Genomic DNA, 23,075 nt, shown 5'->3' on the forward strand with positions numbered 1-23,075 from the left:
GGATCATAGTTAAGGGTTGTAGACTTTTAGTTTCTTCTGTTTCTCTTGGGGGGAAACATTCTGAAGGAGAATCCTTCAGAGTGGGTATCAATGCGGTTTTCTGAGAGACTCTCATAATACTGTGGTATTTTCTACCTGATATTTGCTAATACGTTTTGTTTGTCCAGTGCTGAGCTCTCGTTTTAACTCTTCATTCCTTGAAGGTACATTAATTATCATGATAATACTGTTATTCATAAGATGCCTTCTCTGTGCCAGGCATAATGCTAGACACATTGGGACCTATGATCTCATTTAATCCCCACAACTGTATGACGGGTGTATCGCATTTGTATTATACAGATCAGGAAGGAAGCCTACCATACTGACAATAAGCAGCAGAGTCAGGATTCCACCATTCTCTTTATTTCATGACACCATCTTCCAGCAATCACATAACCTGGAAATAATAATAAGATGTACCTTTATTATACCACGCACATTTTCATGAACATAGTATAATCATAATGGTGCTCTCAGGCATCCTTTGTGCATTCCTGATTTTATTAAGAAAGCCAGTTGTCTTTCACTATTAAATAAATTGATTATTATTAAGATATTAATAGTCTTTCATTAAATTCTTAAGCAGTATTTTAAAGGTATGAAAATAATAGAGTGGACACCCATGTATTTTAAAGGTATGAAAATAATAGAGTGGACACCCATGTGCCCAACATCCAGCATAAGACCCAGAACATTACCAACAGAAGACCTGTATATACCTTTCCTTGGTCAGATCACATGTACCCCCATCCCCCAGAGGCAATCACTCCTCTGAATTTGGGGTTTCAGCATAGCTGATTTTTTTATGTTTATTTATTTATTTGGACAGAGATAAAGAGTGTGGAAGCAGGGGAGGGGCAGAGAGAGAGGGAAAGAGAGAATCCCAAGCAGGTTCCATGCTGTCGGTGCAGAGACCGACGTGGAGCTTGATCCCACAAGATCCCATGATCCCGTGAGATCATAACCCGAGCCATAATCATAAGTCAGATGCTTAACTGACTGAGCCACCCAGGCACCCCTCAATGTAGCCGTTTTTAATTATTGTATTAGTTAGACTCACAAAAGGAAAACCAGTGCCATCCCCAAATTAGGATAATTTGATGAGAGTGTATTCACAAAGGACTTTCTTTGTAAGTTGTGGATGTGGGAGAGACACAGAGAAAGTGGAGTAACCTAGCATTGATAGCAACCAAGTTATCCGTCTTTAGGCCCAAAGGGATGAGGAAGGGAGCAGTTTCCAGAATCTGGAAGAGGAGAGAGTCATAAAGGATTGACTGGCAAGAGAGGAGCAGCGACCTCTGTCAATGCCCAGAGCTATGTCTGTGGCCACTCATAATTGCAACGGGGGCATGGGAAAACATGATTTTTAGATAGGCATAGCATCACTCCTAAGGAAAATTAGGATGCTAATAGGAAGAAGGAGGGAACAGATTTTGTGCAGACCACCAACCATGTCTGCAACAAAATCACCTTACTGGGAAGGAGCCAGAGGAATAAAAAACCCAACCTCACTGAGTCCTGTCACTGTCTCATCCTGGGGCTTGGCAGTGGCCAAACTCATCTGGAAGGCGAGTGATCCAAATAAGTCAGCTTCCTGAGGTGGAGAGCAGGTGGATGAGGGAGAAGAAAGGTAGAGAAGAGGAGTCTATAAGGATGAACGGAAGCCATCTGGTGCATTCATGTTTCTGGTTTCTAAAGTGCTCTTTTAAAAATGAAGAAGCAGCACAGGTGCCTGGGTGGCTCAGTCCGTTGAGCGTCTGACTCTTGATGTCGGCTCAGGTCATGATCTCACAGTCGTGAGTTCAAGCCCCGCACTGTGCTCCGCACTGATGGTGCAGAGCCTGCTTGGGATTCTCTATCTCCCTCTCCCTCTGCCCCCCCCCCCCCACTCATTCTCTCTCCCTCTCTCCCTCAAAATAAAAATAAAAATAAAAATGAAGAAATAGTAAATTTTATCTTTGGCTTATCTTGAGATAATTCTATATTTCAGGTTCCCAATTTGAGGTGCCACGTCTGGGCAGGAGCAGTGCCTAGGTTGAGAGAAAGTTGTGTAGCCTCAAGAGAGTCTTGGGAGACATGCGATTAAGATCATTAACTAAACAGTTTACTCAACAGGTATTTAAGGAATGCCTGTCAGTGATCAATGTGAGTCAGGCATTGTTCCTGGCACGCTACTGATATCGCAGAGAACAAACTCCAGCTCTCGTGGAGTCAGTAATCTTGTAGGGGAGGCAGGCCAGAAGCAAACAAGATAAGAGTATGTGCAGTGACGCCAAGGGGTAGGAAGAAAAATAATGAGAGGTAGGGGGTTGGATAGTGCTCTTTGAGATAGAGTGGTCAGAAAGGCTTCTCTGATAAGGTGACGGGTGAGCCCCAACGAAGCCAGGTGTGGGCAGTGCTGATACTGGGAGAGCCTTCCAGGGAGACCATCTACACAAGACATCAGTCTGTCAGGGGCAGGGAGGGAGACTACCAGTACCTGGCCATGAGGATAAAGCCATGAGTGAGAAAAACAGACTTTGGGGAGGTAATTCTTTAGGTTTCCAACTTCCTTTTTATTATGGTCACTCGGGATGACCTTGAAAATTGAAGTTGGACAGCATGTCTAAGTCTTTGTTCACACCCCTGAGGAAAATCCTAAAATGCATCCTTTTTCATTTTATGGGTAATTTTTGCCTCAGTTTTTTCCATAAGCAGGTGTCTTAAAGTGAGTGTAATTAATATTCATTTGGAAGGTGTGGAAAAGATTTTTTTTTTCTGTATACTTTGAAGAAAGTGGGGAAAATGCTTGACTTTGAGGAGAGAGCAGTGTCACCATTTCCACAGGGACCGCATTGGTCTAGGACCTCATTTGCTTTCATTTAGCAATTAATATACTTGCTACCATTTGTTGGGATGCCTCCGTCCTTGGAGGCAGCTAGGGTTGACAAGGAAAACACTGAAGAATGGAGTAGTCAAGTGAACTTGCTCGAGGTCACCCAGCTATGAAGCTAACAAGTGGGGAGAGTGAGGGTTCCAACCAAACAAGGCCATCTGTCTTCGGAGACCATGCCCGTCAGCAGTTTGCCACTGGCCTCCGAGACCACGGTGAGGGCCCTCAGATATAGTCCTCCCTTCCTCCGGTGGATTCTCCCCATGTGTCTCACAGTGTGGCCTCTCTAAAATTGAGTTCTGATATTAATACTCCCTTGCCATAGCGGTTAGGTATTGCTTTCAGCTGTTGTAACAGAAAACCCAAGTCAGAGTGGCCTGGTCACACCGGGGGTTGTTTTCCTTATTCCGCAAGAAGCTGGAAAGCAGACAGTCCTGGGTATCATGGCCGTTTCAGAAGTTTGTCAAGGAGCTAAGTTCCTTCTGTCTTCCTACTCTGCCATCCTTAGGATCTGGCTCTTTCCCTCAGCATCCCAAGATGGCTCCTGTTCCCTCAGGTGAAGCAACCACTTTCCAAACAAGAGAAGGGAAAGATGAAGGGCAACTAGCGTGCTTCCTTTGACTTTGTCCCTCTTTGTCAGGAAAATCAAAGTGTTTCCGGAAGCCCACTTGGGGACTTCTACTCACATCGCACTGGCCAGAGCTATAGACAGCGTACGTAGCACTATGTCAATGGCCACTCATAATTGCAAGGGGCCCTGGGAAATCATGATCTTTAGATGGGCATATCACCACTCCTAAAAAAAAAAAAAATTAGGATGCCAACAGTAAGAAAGAAGGGTGTAGGTCACCGGTAGAGTGTGCCACAATGGCTTAAAATTCGTCATTGACCTCTCATTGCTGCCACATAATAAAATCCAGATTCCTCCTTAGCATGCTGTCTAGGGTCCTCGATGATGTACCCTGGCCTTCCTGTCCATCCTGCCTGCCTCAGACACTGTGTTCCTGGGGCATAAACCACCAGTCCCTTTGTGAATATCAAGCTCACCCCTCCTCCACACCTTTGTGTGTGCTGTTCAGTCACCCCTTTTCCTTCACATAATCCTATTTCTTTTGTCTACACCAAGTACCCAATCTCTCAAGTCTAGCTGGAGCACGATTTCCTATTTGAAATCTGCTTTGAGTCTTAACAACCAGATTAGGTCCTCCCTCTTGCACATTCCCATGGCACCTTGAACTCATCTGTATCATTCATTCATTTAATTGTAATGAAGTTGTTTGTGTGCATTTCTGTGACTCAACTGAGGTCTCATGAGTCCCTTAAATGCAATACGAACGAGGCAATGAATTGGCGTTGTCTGTCTCCAGCCCTTGTCTGGGCAGATATTGTTTGACACAAATGACTGTTGTGTCTTGTTTTGATTTCCCTTTGATGTTTGGTACTCTGTGTACCCGGGCCACGCATTTCTATTTGAGCGATTGTTTTGTACAGTCGTGTTTGTTGTGAATACGTGTCTCTTCCCTTTTGGTTCCAGTTGTTGAAATGGATGAAGAAAATGGACTTTTACTTCTAGAACTGAATCCTCCCAATCCCTGGGATTCAGAACCCAGATCTCCTGAACATTTGGCATTTGGAGAAGTGCAGGTAAGGAAACATTAAAATTGTTATGTTCTTAAGAACAAAAATAAAACTAAGATGTCCATTTATGTGTGTGTGTGTATTATATATGTATATATATACACATATATATAATAAAACTAAAATATATAAATATGTATATATATCTATATATACATATTTATATATTTTAGTTTATTTATATATTTTAGTATATTTAGTATATATATATATATATATATATATATATATATATATATTTACATCCTATATTACCTCGAATATTCTGAGGGAGCTATTTAGGACATGAAATAAAGTTCTTCTGAACTCTTGAGCAAATGTTTTTAGGAACCTCCACAACTTGGTAGGAATCGCAAGGAAATATATTCAGAAAAAAACCCAACGAAACAACAACAACAAAAATCCATGAGCGAACGAAGTTCCAAAGGAGAGTCATGCCAAACTATTGGAGAAAGTTCGGAAGTTACCTCTGATGCCAGATTGCTGTCGGATAAGATGGCCAGCTGCATATTTTTGTATTTTTCCCTTTTACGAACCTTCCTGTGTACTCTCCTAGCTTTAAAAGAGAGTTTCCTCCAGAGGAAACACTTTGACAGTTTGGGAGAGGTAATCAAACATTTGTTTTTCTGGAATATTTGGGAAGCGTGTACTTATTTGAGGGAAAGGGAAACCTGTCGAGAGTAGGCCCAGTAAAATGGAATGTGATCGCTTGCCTCCCCTCCCACCCCGCGCTGGCTTTCCACACCTTCTCTCTGCTTCTGGGTGTGCTTCCTATTTGCCGTGGATGTGCCGGACCGTGGGAAAGGACTGAGGAATTGAGCTGGAATCTTCCAGTCAATGCCTGTTTCTCTGTCATTGTTTGTAGCTGTTCTCAGAAGACCTCGACATCTTGAGTGTGGTAGCAGGTGATTTAGAAGAGGAATTCTTGCAAGCCACATGGCAAGCCACCCACCCAACCTCACCGGAATCATTCATTCCTGTACCTCTCCACAGCCACTCTGGCATGTAAATCCCCAAGTGTCTGTCGCATCACCTCTAACTGCCTTTCCTTGTAAATTGTGCCCTGAAGGACTCGGCACAGAGGGCAGTCTGCGGCGCTGATGATAAGTGAGCACTTAGGAGCTAATTTAAATAGCGTAAAACTAGGTAGGTCAGTTGCTTTGCCACCTAAAACCAACCGGGAGAGTTTCTATTCTAACGAAGCAGCGACCGGTCACTGCGAGCTATATTCCATCTGAAGCCTCTTGCTGAGTCTCCCTTGGGTCCTCTGTCCTGTTCACGCTCGGGACAGGGTTCTCCGGCCAAGGGGTGTCGGCCAAGCGGCACAGACCTTTCGGCTCCCTGTTGCTGGCCGGGAAGGATTCCACCACCTGAATCTCACTGTCTTCCAACAGATCACGTACCTCACCCACGCCTGCATGGACCTCAAGCTGGGAGACAAGAGGATGGTGTTTGACCCCTGGTTAACGGGTCCTGCGTTCGCCCGAGGCTGGTGGCTGCTGCACGAGCCTCCGTCTGATTGGCTGGAGAGGCTGTGCCAGGCAGACCTGATTTACATCAGTCACATGCACTCAGACCACCTGAGGTAATGAAGGGAGCGAGTGCGGCGGTAAAGGCCTAGCGCGGTTTCAGGTGCTTTTGCAATTTTGGAGGTAGGTGCAGCTGGGATGAGAAAAAGCGGACTCGGGTCAGGTGAATGCCGACATTGGCGTGGCCTGATTTTAGCAGCGCGTGCACACTTCATACTGCCGGGAGTGAGGAAGGCGCCGTGGTGGGGAGGGGAGGGGAGGGGAGGGGAGGGGAGGGGAGGGGAGGGGAGGGGAGGGGAGGGGGGCGCTGACAACCCTCTCTGCTTCTCACTTCCCCCTCTCGGGCCACTTGGTAGAAGTCTGCATCGAAGGATCACCAAAGCTGACTTCCTTTTTCAGTTCAACATTTATAGCAGGAATCGGCACACACTTTCTGTACGGGCCAGAGTGTCGATGGTTTCGGCTGTACGAGCCGTGTGGTCCCGGTCGCATCTGCTCACCTCTGTGGCTGTGGCTGTGGTTCCAATGAAATCCCATTCATAGACAAGGACATGCGAATATCATGCAGTTTTCATGTGTCACAAAGCATCATTGTCCTTGGGATGATCCCTTCGGCTATTTTCAAAAGGTCAAAACCATTCTTAGCTTGCGGGAACAGGTTGCTGCAGTTGGCCACCTCCTGATTTGTAGCGCCCCGATAACCCCGAGCTCCCGGCTTTTTGCCCCCGAGTCAACCCGATCCAACACTTCATTGAAACCAGAGCAGCATCACACTGAAAATGGGAACTGAAACTCCCCTCCCCCAGGAAATCAAAAAGGAAGAGAATTGTCGCTTATAAGGCCACACACATTTGCAAACGAACCATTTAGGAAAGAGGGAAGGACATGGTCCCAATCTCTTGGTTAATTACAGGGTCATTTTTGTTCTTCCTTGTTTTGAAGTTTGTATCACTGCTGCTGGGTCGCCCATCTAAACACGCAGCAGTGCCCACAATGTTATAAAATGAAGCAACTTCAGCCTTTTTTCTCCTGCGAACCTCCGTGACAAAGTTCACGTGCAGGACACGCTTTGGTAGAAACGTCCATGGTTAGGGACGATATGTTGTTTGCTGGTTGACCGGCCCCTGGATTTTCTACTCTAAGACATGAATATGCGCTCAGTTATTTATTTAGTTCTTTCAGGAAATGCTTTATAAATGTAATTAACTGGCTGAATAACAAGTTACCTGCCGGTCACTTACGAACTGGTGACAACCCAGTATGCGGGTGCGGTGATGAAAAATCTCCGTGTCCACTGCATGGCGCCTTTGTCCCACACCATGTGCGGAAGCTGCGACCGCACACCTCCGAGTTTCTGAGAGCCCTGGGTTCACGCACCCTGTAACTGCCGTGCTGCGTGCGAGTTCTTTTGTGTGGCCTCTCCAGAAAGAGCAGGGTTACCTACATGAGGTGATGGCTGCCCAGTGCCCATTCCAAGGCGCACTTGGCCTTCCTAAAACCTGGTTGGCGGTTTATTCAGGGTGTGGAGCACACGGAATTTGAGGGAGGGGAGAAGTTTTCATGTCATGTCGTCCAGCTGTGCCCCAACCACAGTCCTAAAAAGCAATTTAGTTTTCATTTCAGGGGCTTGTGTAGGTGAACTTGTCAGGCGTTATGACACCAGTTCTCATCTAGAGTGTCACAGCATGTATGGCCATGAGGTCTACTGCAGGCAGGTGATCGCCGAAGAGTTACTGAAGCTCGTCGGGGTCACTCCGCGAAGGCTGGTTCCTTGATAACCCCTTCCATTTTGACTCTCGCCTAGTCAGCTCATAATTTTTTTTTAATGTTCATTTATTTCTGAGACAGAGAGAGACAGAGCACGAGCCGGGGAGGGGCAGAGAGAGAGGGAGACACAGAATCCGAAGCAGGCTCCAGGCTCCGAGCCGTCAGCACAGAGTCCGATGCGGGGCTCGAACTCAAAAACCGTGAGATCGTGACCTGAGCTGAAGTCGGTCGCTCAATCGACTGAGCCACCCAGGCGCCCCTCGCCTAGTCAACTCATAAACATGGGGGCCGTTTTCTCCCATTTTTTGTCTCACCTTTACTTGCTGAATAAAATCTCCTGATGTCTATCAATATAGTGTCATTAGGAATATGGCACTAGGTCAGATACCTGTGGGTTTTTTCTACACTATCCAGTTATGTTTTCCAGGTTAAATTTTAGGTGAGGAAGTCACTTCCAGATTAAAGAAACAATGACTTATTTTGTCTGTACATACCGTTCCGTAAATATAATTTTTATTTGAGCTAAAAACAGAAACAAGGGGAAAAGGCCAGTGCACTTTAGAGAGTAGTCTTTAGTCAAAGAAATGTGATTTCACTGTGTAAAGGTAGGGAGTATTGTAATAGATCATATTATTAATGGATGCCACTAAAAATTGTGAACAATCAAAAAAAATCAGAAAACAATAAAACATCCATTTTAGACTAATTTGTCCTAACCCCCAAAGTCCTTTAAAATAGAAGATTTGGGTGCTGAACCCAAAGATTGAAGGCACAAAGAATCTTTCACTTTTCAAATCCTTTGTTTTTAAGGAAGAAAATTTTCTGATTTCCCCCACCCACGGATTCTGCTTTTTTGACTATCTTTTAACACAGTGCTGGAACTTAAATATTAGTACAGTTATGCAGATTTTGCTTCTGCTTTTCCTGTGATTAAATAACCTATTTCCCCTGACATTGTACTCTGTACAAGGGTAATTAAAAAAAAAAAAATTTTTTGGTATTTGTTTTTGAGAGAGAGAGCACAAGTTGGAGAGGGGCAGAGAGAGAAGGAGACACAGAATCCGAAGCAGGCTCCAGGCTCCAAGCTGTCAGCATGGAGCCCAACGGGACTCGAACTCAGGAACTGTGAGATCATGGCCTGAGCCAAAGTCGGACGCTTAATCGACTGAGCCACCCAGGCACCCCCGTACAAGGGTGATTCTTAAACCAGACAGTACATTCATTAGAGTCTCGGATTGCCTTCCATTAGAGGAAGAGCTAGGCCTAGAATCTGAAAATGTGAACTTGAATACCAGTTTGCTGTTTCTTAGTTGAGTATGTCTGGCTGTGTTTCCTCGCTTATCAAAGCAAACGAAAAATTCAGAGGGTTTTTGGTAAGCATTAAACTACCATGTGAAAGTGCCTGACACCGTGTTTGACATGTAGATACCTTGCCACTTATTTGTTTATTATTCGTGTTTCTGCCACACCCCACAGAATTTTTTTTAATATAATGATTGCTCAGTAAATGAAACTTGACTTAATCTATGTAGGTGTTCGAAAGCTACTTGGACGGTTCGTGGTGCACTGAGTCGGGATTACCACCAATGTTGAATGTCGTTTTCCTCTACTCTAAATTTGACTCTCTTGTCCAACTGGAAACGGACTCCCTGTGAGGACAAAGAACTTGTTCTATATACTGAGGTGTGGCTAACAACCTTTGAAAGTTGAAAAACTGCCCCAGGGTCTCCTTGTCTTGTGGCCCAGGCCTTTCTCTTACTGGGAGCTGCCACGTGGGGAATGAGAAAAAAAAGAAAATCACAGAGGTCTTCCCCTACCAGCAACCTCTTCAGCATGACTTTTTCCACCTTCTACCTTCAGTTAGAACTACCCACAGCATTCATGTAGCAGATAGAATTTGCCCGCCTGGTTGATACACGTGCCATGGGGTATGGTCTGTTCTGACCAGGAAAATGGAATCTTGTAGGAAATGACCCTCACCTTTATACTCAGCTTTGAGGGAAAAAAGCCCTTCTTTTGGACTCTGATGAGAGTCTGTGTTTTCAATTTCTTTTTAAAAAAATTTTTTTAAAATGTTTATTTCTGAGAGACAGAGACAGAGCATGAGCAGGGGAAAGGCAGAGATAAAGGAAGACACAGAATCGGAAGCAGGCTCCAGGCTCTGAGGTGTCAGCACAGAGCCCGACATGAGGCTCGAACTCACGAACCGTGAGATCATGACCTGAGCTGAAGTCAGGAGCTTAACCGACCGAGCCACCCAGGCGCCCCTCAGTTTCTTCTTGATCAACATGTTGGTATAAGGAGTAAACTCTCTCTTCTACTAGGTGATCTTGTTCTGTCACCTTTCAACCTTTCCATCCTTCTGATCCTAGTTACCCCACACTGAAGGAGCTGGCTGGGAGAAGACCGGATATTCCCATTTATGTTGGAAACACGGAAAGACCTGTATTTTGGAATCTGAATCAGAGCGGTGTCCAGTTGACCAATATCAATATAGTGCCATTCGGAATATGGCAGCAGGTCAGATATCTGCGTTTTTTTCTATACTTCCCGGTTATGCTTTCTGGGTTGAATTTGAGGTGAGGAGGTCACTTGAAGATTAAAGAAACAATAGCCGATTTTTGTCTGTGCATAGCGTTCTGTAAATACCACCTTTATTTGAGCTAAGACATTTTTCCCCCCTTTACCAATGGTGTAACTCCATAGTACAGGATAATAATCTAGTTTTGGACGAAGGAGATTTCTTTCCAGAGGAGGTGACAGCTTTCTCGAATACTGAATTAGAAGCCAAACTGGCATACACAGTTGTTGCTTTTATTGTTAAATTCCAGGTAGACAAAAATCTTCGATTCATGATCTTGATGGATGGCGTTCATCCTGAGATGGACACTTGCATTATTGTGGAGTATAAAGGTACTTTCTTGCCCTCATCAATAACGAAAGAGAAAAATGCTCCTGGAAGGACGAGTGATAACCATCTTCTGCTATCTTCATTTCCCATGGAATAAAATGTATTCTGTCCTTGCCTTAGAACAGTGTGCTATCGCTCAGATAATCTTTCCAAAGAACGTATTACCAGTAATGTTGTCTATGTAGTGAGAGGTGCAAAGCTTTTTCAGAAGGCAACAGATATTCTGTATATTGCATATAGTAATTTCTTCAAACTGCCTTTATTGAATGTCTTACGTTTTGAGATTTTAATTCCAGTGCAGTTAATATACAGTGTTTTATTAGCTTCAGGCGCAGAATTTAGTGATTCAACACTTCCATACATCACCCTATACTCAACACAGGTGCGCTCCTTAATTCCCATCACCCATTTCACCCATCCTCCCACCCATCTCCCCTCTGGTAACCAGGTTTGTTCTCTGTAGTTAAGAGTCTGTTTCTTGGTTTCTCTCTCTCTCTCTTCTCCTTTGCTCATTTGTTCTGTTTCTTAAATTCCACGTATGAGTTAAGTCATATGGTATTTGTCTTTCTCTGATTGACTTATTTTGCCTAGCATTATACTCTCTAGCTCCATCCATCATTGCAAATGGCAAGATTTCATTCTTTTTTTATGGCTGAATAATATTCCACTGTATGTTACACATTCATGAGTCGATGGACATTTGGGCTGCTTCCATAGTTTGGCTATTGCAGATAATGCTGCAATAAACATAGGGGTGCATGTATCCCTTTGAATTAGTGTCTTTTTGTATTTTGGGGGTACATACCCAGTAGTGCTGTTACTGGATAATAAAGTAATTCTATTTTTAGCTTTTTAAGGAGCCCTTGTACTGTTTTTCACAATGGCTACACTAGTTTGCATTCCCACCAACAGCACAGGAGGGTTCCCCTTTCTCCAAATCCTCGCCAACACTTATGGTTTCGTGTGTAAGTGTGTGTGTGTGTGTGTGTGTGTGTGTGTGTGTGTGTTTAAGTTTATTCATTTATATAAACTTACATGTTATAAGTTTATAATCTCTCCACTTGGCATGGGGCTTGAACTCGTAACACCAAGATCATGAGCCACATGCTTCTCCAACTGAGCCAGCCAGGCACCCCTCTTGTGTTTTTTATTTTAGCCATTCTGATAAATGTCTTATTATCTGTTGAAATATTATCATGTAATCTAATCATGCACTTCTGCCTTTCATGTGGGAAGATGGCTTTACTGCCCTAACAATCATTGAATGGAATTTGTGGAAGGTTGAAATTTCTGTTGATCCCGTCACGCTTCCTCTGCATTCTTTGGGCTCAACGTCTAGAGATAATTGACTGAGGAAGTAATCTGTCTGTGATCCTGGAGTGAAATCAAGCTAATTGTCCTCATGGGACATCCAGAACCCACCAAATAAAATCAAATAGGATGAATTTATTCGCTTGAAACTTAAAAACAAAAATGCTGTTGAAGATTTTAGGTTTTCAAATCTTCCTCACCTTTTTCCTTGGATAGAAGTAATTCTTCTCTGATCAGATGAGTCACATTAAACAGACATACATGGGAGACTTCGTTGGCTTGGGAATTCAAACTGTATGATGTTCAAGATTTCACCCTGAAAACCCATCCCACTTTATTTTTCCACAGGTCATAAGATACTTAACACAGTGGACTGCACCAGACCCAATGGGGGAAGGTTGCCTGAGAAGGTTGCTCTAATGATGAGTGATTTTGCTGGAGGAGCATCAGGCTTTCCAATGACTTTCAGTGGTGGAAAATTTACCGGTAATATTTTACATCAGAGCGATGCCAAAGAGAGGCATGGTGCTTTGTTAAATGCTGTGAGAATAAACACAAAGATAATTAAGATATGGTTAAACTCCCCACAAGAAGTTTACAGTCTTACTGGGAAACCAGACTTGCAAAGCACAGACAGACAAACTAACGTTTCCAGCTCGAAATATGATGATGGAGCATGAAAGAAACATTAAGGCTATTAGGGTACATCTGAGGAATAGTCAAGAAAAAAAATCATTTGCATCATTTTGATTCATGGTGTAGACCATAGAGCCGAGCAGGAAAGGTCCAACATTGGTGATCCAGACTTCAATGTTCTTGGAAGGTAGTTCAGAGCAGAGTGTGTGCCACTTGACGTAGGCGTGTCCCCTAGGCCCCACGGAACGCTCATACACGGGAGGAGTGCCGTCACTACAGGTGACGCTGCGGGGGTTAGGGAGCAGGGGCCATGGGGAGACGTCGGTCAAAGGTCCACACTTCCAGTTATAAGAGGAGTGAATTCTGAGGATGTAGCGTGCGGCGTGGTGATGATAGTTAACAGTGTTGTTTTATACACTGAAGAGTTGCTGGGAGAAAAGGTCCCAAAGGTTTTCACCGAACACACAAAATGGTAATTATGTGAGGTGATGGAGGTGTTAACTAACCTCCTTGTGATCATCATTTTGCAATACAGACGCGTATCAGATCCTCACGTTGCATACCTTAAACGTCTACAATGTTATATGTCAACTCTGTCTCAAACCTAGGGGGAGAAAAGCGTAGGGTCCAAGGCAAGGCCTCTTCTGCTCTGAGTCTAGGGGTGGTACTGGGTTGGGATGGGAGAAAGTGTGTAAGTGGTATCCTCAATGCTGACGCTGTAAGTGTGCAATATATGTCTACTTAGTAAATTAACGTTTGGTACATGATCTCTAGCAATGCGGCAGAAATATTACTTGCAGTCTGAAGCAAGCTTCTGTTCGGTTCCTTCCTTTCTTCTATAGGTCTGTATTCATTGCCCACCAGGGTGCAAAACCGCGTGAGAGAGGAAGGTGCCTGTCTTAGGGAGTTAACTGGGGAGGCAAAATATGCCCATTAAAGGTTAGCTAGAATGATCCCATTCCCGTGTGAACATGTGTATGTGTATGTGAATGAATACATGCACCCATTTCTAAAAAGGTCTGGAGTATACGAGTGCTGGTACGGCTGGGTTCTGGGTAACTCATTTCTCTGTGTCCTTATCTGTGTTTATCAAATTCAGTAGTGATAACAATAGGAACAACTCCCTGATGCGGTGCCCTGCATGCTCTGGCCCTGCCTGATTCCCCCGCTTCCTTTCCTGCCTGTCTCCCGTTGCTTGCTATAGATCAGTCCACACCGACCTGTCATTCATTCCCCAGTCTCGATACACCAAGTGCGTTCCTGCCCTGGGCCTTTGTATTTGCCCTTTCGACCCTCTGGAGTTCTTTTGCCCCTGATCACGTGGTCAGCGCCTTCTATGTCTGTGTCTGGGTTTTATGACTCCAATGTCACCTTTGCCAACGGCTCTGTCTGACGATGCCCCTCTACCCCAGCCACTCTGCCCCTTGTCCTGGTTTACTTTCTTCCTAGCTCATCGCCCTTTGAAATGACCTTATTTATGTCCTTGTTCATTATTTGCTTCTCTCACTAGAATAAATACTCCATGAGAGCAGGGGCCTGCTTTATCTTTTCACCACTGGACTCTCAGCACCTAGAACTGTCTGGCACGCAGTAGGTTCTCATTAAAAAAATTGGATGGGTGAGTGAGCGAGTGAACAGAGAAACAACCTGTGGGGTAGGGGTGACGACCCACTCGCAGAAGAGGGAATAGACTTAATGCACCTGGGGGAGCTGCGTTTTCATCCTCAGTCTTAACTGACTCCAGCATTCATGCTGTCAACCGCTGTGCACCTGCCGGAGTATGAGGGACACACGCTGCTTTTATAATCTACCAAAATGATAAAGTCATGTCCATGTTAGAAAAGGGTTAACGCGTACAGGAATTACAGCACCCTTAGAATGCGCATGCACACAAAGGACAGCCATGCGTGCTGCCCTTTGTCTTCAGCTAGGGTCCCAGTGAGTTGCCATAGACAAGGAGAGAGTTCAGTGTCTTTGGCCGGTTTGGTAACATTTTCCTAGTAATAAATTGAAATTTTCAAAGTAAAGCGTTTGGGGGCAGAGAGCACTTTTCAGTCATGACACAGAGCTTTGTTCTGTTCCGTGTTAGTCTATCAATTTTATCTCCGGAAATAGTTACCAGAACTTCTGTTTTTCTGTGATTTCTGAACTGGGGAGATTCTAACCCAAGCCCTGTCATTGCAGAGGAATGGAAAGCCCAATTCATTAAAGCAGAGAGGAAGAAGCTCTTGAACTACAAGGCCCGGCTGGTGAAGGACCTACAACCCCGAATCTATTGCCCCTTTGCTGGGTATTTTGTGGAATCTCACCCATCAGACAAGTATGGCTGGACGTTTGGTACCACATTTTTATGCCTAAGTTAATGTATGCTGGATGAGTTGTTTAGCTGGGAATCAACACGGAATGGGAATGAGTGAGGAGAAGCAGTCTAGAACTTGCTTCATAGGCTGCCTGAGAACACAGAGCATGAATAAAAGCCGTGCTTGGCAGCTAGAATCCATTCAGAGAGATTGTCTCTGAAAGGATCCTGGAAAGGGTGAAGGCGACGGCTGTGGGCTGAGTACATGCCAGGAACTAACCTAGGACTTTTAGCCACGCCATTCGAATCCATCTTCCCAGGGATGCTGTGGGGTCGGTACTATTACACCATTTTTGCGATAGGGAATCCAACTCAGAGAGGCATGGGACTTGCACAGCCGGGCTGTTGGAAACGCTGGAGTTGAGAAGTGAACTCTGGCGCGCCTGGTGCCAAAGCTGTCTTCTCTTCACCACGCGGCGGCCCAGAGTAGACAATCGTGTCCCCATCACATTGAAGCTCCCTTCTCATTCTGGGGTATGCGAAATGGTTGGCGACTATAACTCTTGGTCTGGTTTTTCAATTGTGTTTTTGGAGGTTGGTGGAGTTTCTTTGAGAATGTTATTTAAATGTTGTTTTTAATGTTAAATGTTAAAATGTTATTTAAATGTCTTCAGTTTAACGGTGCAAGAATGATAGTCATTCGTGTCAGTACTGGGTCTTGCGCAAAATTCACTTGTTATAGTCACTTTGATACCAGGTCATCTTTGAAAGAGTCAGCAGCTGACTTTTAATAAACTTTCTCTCAAATAGGAATATCTATCCCAGGGGGCTTTCAGATTTAAGGAACATTGTTTTTCGTGCGTCTTAACCACTGTCTTTAGATCGGATTGTCCTTCCTGGGGACTTGACTACTACCAGATGCCTGAGCTGGAGAAATGCTTTTTCTTTTCTCTCAAAACATAGACCCTTTGATAAGAAGGAAACGTCCAGAATTTCCTATGAATTCCTAAAAGTTCAACTAAACATTTGCAAGATCATTAATGTCCTTTGAGACATCGATTGGAGCTGCTAGGGCTGAGTTGTCCAATATAGTAACTACCCGCCACGCGTGGCTATGAGCACTTTTAAAGTGGCCTTAGTGCAGTTGAGGATTACAGAAGTTGGCGTCGGTGGATCGACTGGGTTGGAATTATGTTTTCCATGCACCGATACGGTGTTGTAATGTGTTTTGTTGACTATGTTACGTAGAGAGCTCGTTTCACAGCGGTAGTTGTGTTCATTGTACTTGGAAATTCGATTGAACTAGTTACTATGTTAAAATATATTTAACGTATTTTTCTAGCTTAAGGAAAAGATCTTAAGGAAAATAGGGACACATTTGAACACAAGTTCAAGCCTCACGTTGAGCGTGAAGCCTACTTAAAAAAAAAGTGCAAATTTTTCCTGAAAGAAAAAGAATGCTTACCAAACGTTCAGGAATCATAGAAAGAATCTGGCATCGTGACTAACATTTCTCTGATATTATACTGCATACGAACAAGCTACATTTAAAGCTCCAGGGAGAGGAAACATGTATTTGTGACTTAGTCATACAGGTTGAATGTTATATTGAAATTGAATCTTTTTCTAATACAATTCAATAATGATTTTACACATTTTCTAACATGAATCAATATGCAGAAGACGTTATTTGTAATTGGCAGGAGTATATAAACTGCAAAAATTACAAACCAGATTTGAACAATGCTTTGTTACTGTTTATAATTTGCCACTGCTTTTCAACTTATGCATTGCCCTCTTTGAATTCAGTGTCAATACTAATGAGTTTACCCAAGAGTTACTGAATTTACTAAACTTGGGCAGTAAACTTGGGTAGTTTGAAAACAAATCCATTTTGCTTCAAAGTCAAATCAGTTCTTCCCAAGAAAGATGAAGCAGTTTTATCAACGTACAGGTGAGTACTACATGAAAAAATATTTTTGGTGCTTGATTCACTTACTGAAAAACTTTTAAGCATGTTTGGAATAACTTGAACAAGTGAATCTACTCTTTCAACTGTAAGTATTATGAAATTTAAATGTTGATAAAGTTTCTTGATGAAAAGTTAGTATTTGAATTGAGATGTACTCTGATCAAGATGTGTCCCATTGAGAAGTACTGTAATTACTGTGGCTAGAGAAATACTGTTTATTTTTTCAGTCCTCAATTGTGTTTTCTATAAGGAAGGTCCATGTACTTGAAATGTTACTGTGCTTCCCCACTAAGCAGCTATATCAGTTACATTTTTAAACTTAAAAAGAAACCCAGATGTACTTTTTTCCCTAAGAACTTCTTACTTTGAAGGAGCATAGCCCTTATTAGAAACCTTTTGGAATTGCTGGATAAGCCTAGATATAAATTCAAAGAATGTGTTCATGTATAAACATACACACCTTTTAAAAATGCGTATGTCAAAAGCAATCTTATCACAAGAAACAGCGCCAAAGTAGGAATGAAATTTTGGAGCCTTTGGTAACACAGGAGACATGCCCATCTATTAACCCTATTGATGCATGTTTAATCTGAGGGACAGAGGATAGACATGAGTTGAATTAACGGAGGTAGACAGCAAATGAAGGACTTAGGGAACCAGAGAAGGGTTGTCGGTGTCGAGTGAAACTTACACAGAACCAAGGGAATGAGCATCTCCAATACTGCTGGCAGTTGATGGCCCTCAGAAACTCCCCTCAGGTTTTCCCTAAATTCTTTAGTTTTCTAAAGAAAATAGAGTTATCAGTAGATGACTCTGTCTCACACTCAATCTTGGTATAGAGCTACATGGCCATCAGTTAATGTAACCAAAACAAACTTTCCAGTGCCTGCTATGGTAGACATAGCACAGAGATTTCACTTGAATGGCGCTAAGATTCAATGTAGTTACGAACCAGGATAGCCATCAGAACACACACCAGTTAATGCTGGATCAGGTCCTGAAGGCTCCGCTCCCACAAGCTTTAATCTTCTAATTGATGGAACTGAGAGAGAGAGCCAGGAGGTCTCAGGGTAGCAAAGGAGACACTCAGGAACTCAGAGAAGCAGCTTTTAACCGGCTGACACAGAACTACGTCAACAGTTTCACAACCGCTATGCCTGCCAGCTAAAGGTTATCTGTTCCTTAAGGTAATGGAGAAAGGAGTGGGGAAGAGAACCCGCTGTCATCCACAGCTGTCACGCCACATGGAAATAGCTGAGGACTGAGAGACTGGACTGTGGTAATGCTTTTGCCATATTGTCACATAGCTCACTGTCTTGGACAACGGTGGACCTAGGTTCAGAGATACAAAGAGAAAGCATTTCTAAGTCCAAGAGAGTCTGTTGAAGAAGATTAAAACAGGTGATTCTATTGCTTACATATTCTTAGTTACAGTATCACCTCAGCAACAATATTTGCCACATGACACCGTGGAAAGTTGTGAAAGCCAGGCCAGCGATGAAGTATTGTAGAAGCTTCAGTTAAAAAAGAAGAAGGAGAAGAACAGAGCATTTCCTTATTTGGCTTAAATAAACATGTTTCATGTCAAAGCTTGTGGCCTGAATGCAGATAAATGGCATCCTTTCAGCTGATCTTGTAGTCTAAGGTGTGACCACAGAAGGGGACCCAGACAAGGTAATGGACGTTTTAAGTGTCTTAATCTTTAAGCTAAATTTGAGAAGGAAAGACTTTTCCTGATGGCACCCACAAAGGCATCCCTACCTGAGAAGTTAAGAATGGAGTTTCCCTCCAGACTTAGGTTGGATCAGAAGGGGAAGGAGATGGTCTGTACCTGTGGAAAAACAGAAGTTCAGGCAGAGAAAAATAATGCTTTAAACATAGAGGAAAATTCAAGTAACTGTGGGTTCCTAATCATAAACCACAGAAACCAGCAGGTAGTAGAAAAGCATTTTTTTTAAATCTTTTTTTTTTTAGAAAAGCATTTTTAAGGTGCTTAAAGAAAAGAACTGTCAACCCAGACTATATCCAGTGAAAATACCCTTCAGAAATGAAGGTAAAATAAAGACATTTTCAGATGATCCAAAATGAAGACAATTCATTACCGGCAGACCTACTTTAAAAGAAATGCTAAAGAGGGGCACCTGGGTGGCTCAGTCGGTTGAGCGTCCGACTTTGGCTCAAGTCATGATCTCCAAGTTCCTGGGTTTGAGCCCCACATGGGGCTCTGTGCTGACAGCTCAGAGCCTGGAGCCTGCTTCGGATTCTGTGTCTCCCACTCTGTCTGTCCCTCTCCTGCTCACACTATCTATCTCTCTCTATGAAAAAATGAATAAACATGAAAAGAAAATGCTACAGAAAGTTCTTTAGAGGAAAGGAAGATGGTACTAAAGAGAAACTTGGAATTTCAAGGATGAGAGAGAGAGCTACAGAAATGGTAATAACTGTCTACGCATTAAGACATTTTTTCCTAAGTTCTTTAAAAAAATGTTAAACAGTTGAAAGCAACAATTATAACATGGTCTGATGGGATTTTCAATGTATGCAGGTGTGATACGTAAGACAACATTAACATAAAGGGCCCTGTGTAGTGGAAAGTTTTTGACATTCTACCATAAGTGCTACAACATTTTTAAGTAGACTGGAAAGTTAAGTATGTTAATTGCAATCCCCAGAGCAGCAACTATAAAAATCACACAGGGGCTCCTGGGTGGCTCAGTCAGTTGAGCATCCAACTTCGGCTCAGGTCATGATCTCACAGTTTGTGAGTTGGAGCCCCATGTCAGGCTCTGTGCTGACAGCTCAGAGCCTGGAGTCTGCTTCGGATTCTGTGTCCCCCTCTCTCTCTCTCTCTGCCCCTTCCTCGCTCATGCTGTCTCTCAAGAATAAATAAAACATTTAAAAAATTTTTAAGTCATACAAAGAAATGTCATCAAAAACTCAATGGGATCCACAAATTCAGTTAAGCTGCAGGATACAAAATGAACATACAAAATCAGGGTTTTTGTATACTAATGACAAATTATCTGAAAAAGACATTAAACAATAATATCAATAGCACTGAAAATAATAAAATATTTAAGAGTAAATTTAGGCAAGGAGGTGAAAGATCTCTACACTGAAAATATAACACGTTGATGAAAGAAATCAAAGAAGATACAAATAAATGGAAAGATAATCTGTGTTCATGGATTGGAGGAATTAATATTGTCAAAGTGTCCATACTACCCAGTGTCATCCCTATCAAGATTCCACAGGCATTTTTTACAGACATAGAAAAAATAATCCTAATATTTGTATGGACCCACAAAAGACCCCAAATATCCAAAGCAGCCCTTAAAAAGAAGAACAAAGCAAGAGACATCATACTTCCTGATTCCAAGCTATATTATAAAGCTACAGTAATCAAAACAGTATGGTATTGGCATTAAAAACAGACACATAGGCCAGTGGAACAGAATCAAGACCTGAGAAATAAACATTTTGACAAGGGAGCTAAGAATATTCACTGGGGAAAAGACACTTCATTAAACGGTCCTGGTAAAATTGGATAGTCACATGTAAAAGAATGAAACCAGACCCCTGTGTGACACCATTCACAAAAATTAATTCAAAATATATTAAAGAGTTACATGTAAGACCTGAGACCATAAAACTCCTAGAAGAAAACATAGGCAGTAACCTCCTTGACATGGGGCTCGGAGATGATTTTTGGATTTGACAACAAAAGCAAGGACAACAAAAACAAAAATAAACAAATGGGACTATATTTAAAAAGCTTTTGCACAGCAAAGGAAGTCATAAGCAAAATTAAAAGGCAACCTATGGAACAGGAGAAAGTATTTGCAAACCATAGATTTCATAAGGGGATAATACCCAAAATATATAAAGAAGTCCTACAACTCAACAGCAGAAAAGAATCCAATTTCAAAACAAGTAAGGGACCTGAATAGACATTTTTCCAAAGAAGACATTCAGATGGGCAACAGGTATGTGAAAAGGTGCTCAATATCACTAGTCATCAGGGAAATGCAAATCAAAACCACAATGAAATATTACTGCACACCTATCAGAATGACTATTATCAGAACCACAAAAAAATAAGTGTTGGAGAGGATGTGGAGAAAGAACCCTTATGCACTGTTAATAGAATGTAAATTAATGCAGCCACCATGGAAAACAGTATGGAGGTTCCTTAAAAAAAATAAAAAATAGAAAGACTGTATGATCTAGCAATTCCACGTCTGGGTATTTATTTAAAGAAAATGAAAGCACTAACTTGAAAAGAAATGCACCTCCAATTTCATTGCAGCATTATTTATAATAGCCCAAACCAAACAGGAGGTAGCCTAAGTGTCCAACAGTGGTTGAATGGGTAAAGAAAATGTGGTATTATGGAATACCAATAGAATATTATGCAGCCATACGAAAGATGGAAAACTTGCTATTTGTTACAACATTGGATGAACCTTGAGGACGTTATGTTAAGTGAAATCAGTCAGACAGAAAAAGATAAATACCATATTATCTTATATGTCAAATCTAAAAAAAAAAAAGTCCGCCCAAACCCAAACCCTATAAAAAGACTTCAGAGTTGCAGTTACTAGAGAGACGCAGGGGTTGGGGTTGGAGAATGTGACAGAGATGGTCAGAGGTGCAAATTTCCAGTTATAAGTAAGTCACGAGGATGTAATCTTTAACACAACTATAGTTAACACTGCTGTACAGAATGCTCGAAAGTTCCTAAGACAGTAAACCCTACAAGTTCTCATCACAAGGAAAAAAACTTTTTCATGTATTTTCTGTATCTATATGAGAAGGTGGAGGTTAGCTAAACTTCTTGTGGTAGAGAAATAAACATGGGAAGATCAAGGACAAAATTTTAAAATATTCTTAAGTATAGTTCTTTCTTATTTATGTATGTATGTATGTATGTATTTATGTATTTATGTATGTATGTATTTATTTATTTATTTAGAGACAGAGAGGGAGGGAGGGAGGGAGGGGAAGAGAGAGAGAGGGAGAGAGAGAATCCCAATCAGGCTCCGTGCTGTCAGTGCAAAGCTGGGCGTGGGCCTCCATCTCATAAACTGTGAGATCGTGACCCGAGCTGAAACCAAGGGTCGGGATGCTTAACTGACAGAGCCACCCAGGTGCCCCTAAGTACGTTTCTATAGTGCCAATCACTAATCCTAATTATTAAATGCAATATTTTTAAGCATCTTACCCTTGGGGATACTTCATCTGTCAATAGAACCATCTTGCATTAAGAACAGTGCAATATGATGATGACAGCTTTTATATTATCGCAAACATGTGCTAACTTAGAAAAGTTTTTAGAAAGCACCAACTTCAGAATTCAGTTTACAAATATAGTTTAATGGATATTTAAATGAATATGTTAGTTTAAATGTCAAATGATATGTCAAATGCCTTCTCTGTGTCTACTGAGATGATTATATTCTAGTCTATTAATGATTGGCTTTCATATGTTAAACCAATATTGCATTCCTGGTGGAAGCCCTTCTTGGTAATGATGCAGTATAATTTGGGGGGGGTGGTAAACTATATATAATGAAATTTGCCATTTACACCATTTTTAAATGTGCAGTTCAGTGGCATTAATTACATTCACAGTGTTATGCAACCATCACTACTATTTCTAAAACTTGTTTTTTCATCTCAAACAGAAACCCCACCCATCAAGCAGTAACTCTCTCTTTACCCTTCCCTCCATTTCTGATAAAATCTAATCTACTTTTTGTCTCTGTGAATTTGCCTATTGTGGATATTTCTTATAAGAAAAATTATAAAATATTTGTCTTTTTTGTCTAGCTTATTTCACTTTGCATAATGGCTTTAAAGTTCTTCCCAGTTGTATGAGAATTTCATTCTTTTTTATGGTTGAATAATATTCTGTTGTGTGGATACACCACATTTTGTTTATCCATTCTTCTGTTGGACAAGTGAGTTGTGTCCAACTTTTGACTATTGTGAATAATGATTCAACGAACAGTGGTATACAAGTATCTGAGTTCCTATTTTCAATGGGATATATACCTAGGACTGAAATTGCTGGATCCTATGGTAATTCTATGTTT

At 42.2% G+C, this 23,075-nt stretch overlaps 1 protein-coding gene across 8 annotated transcripts in view; it reads left to right on the forward strand.

Annotated features, from left to right (window-relative positions):
* Positions 1-23,075, forward strand: part of LOC102967256 (cytidine monophosphate-N-acetylneuraminic acid hydroxylase) — a 334,461-nt gene that overhangs the window by 283,883 nt on the left and 27,503 nt on the right. For all 8 annotated transcript variants that reach the window (XM_042985584.1, XM_042985586.1, XM_015540452.2 and 5 more), the window contains 6 exons: positions 4,449-4,558; positions 5,947-6,137; positions 10,221-10,368; positions 10,680-10,761; positions 12,419-12,556; positions 14,891-15,026. In XM_042985584.1, the coding sequence (XP_042841518.1) occupies positions 4,449-4,558; positions 5,947-6,137; positions 10,221-10,368; positions 10,680-10,761; positions 12,419-12,556; positions 14,891-15,026 (805 nt within the window). The remainder of the gene's footprint in view (positions 1-4,448; positions 4,559-5,946; positions 6,138-10,220; positions 10,369-10,679; positions 10,762-12,418; positions 12,557-14,890; positions 15,027-23,075) is intronic.

The sequence above is a fragment of the Panthera tigris genome, chromosome B2, assembly GCF_018350195.1.
Source record: "Panthera tigris isolate Pti1 chromosome B2, P.tigris_Pti1_mat1.1, whole genome shotgun sequence".
NCBI classification, from domain to species: domain Eukaryota; kingdom Metazoa; phylum Chordata; class Mammalia; order Carnivora; family Felidae; genus Panthera; species Panthera tigris.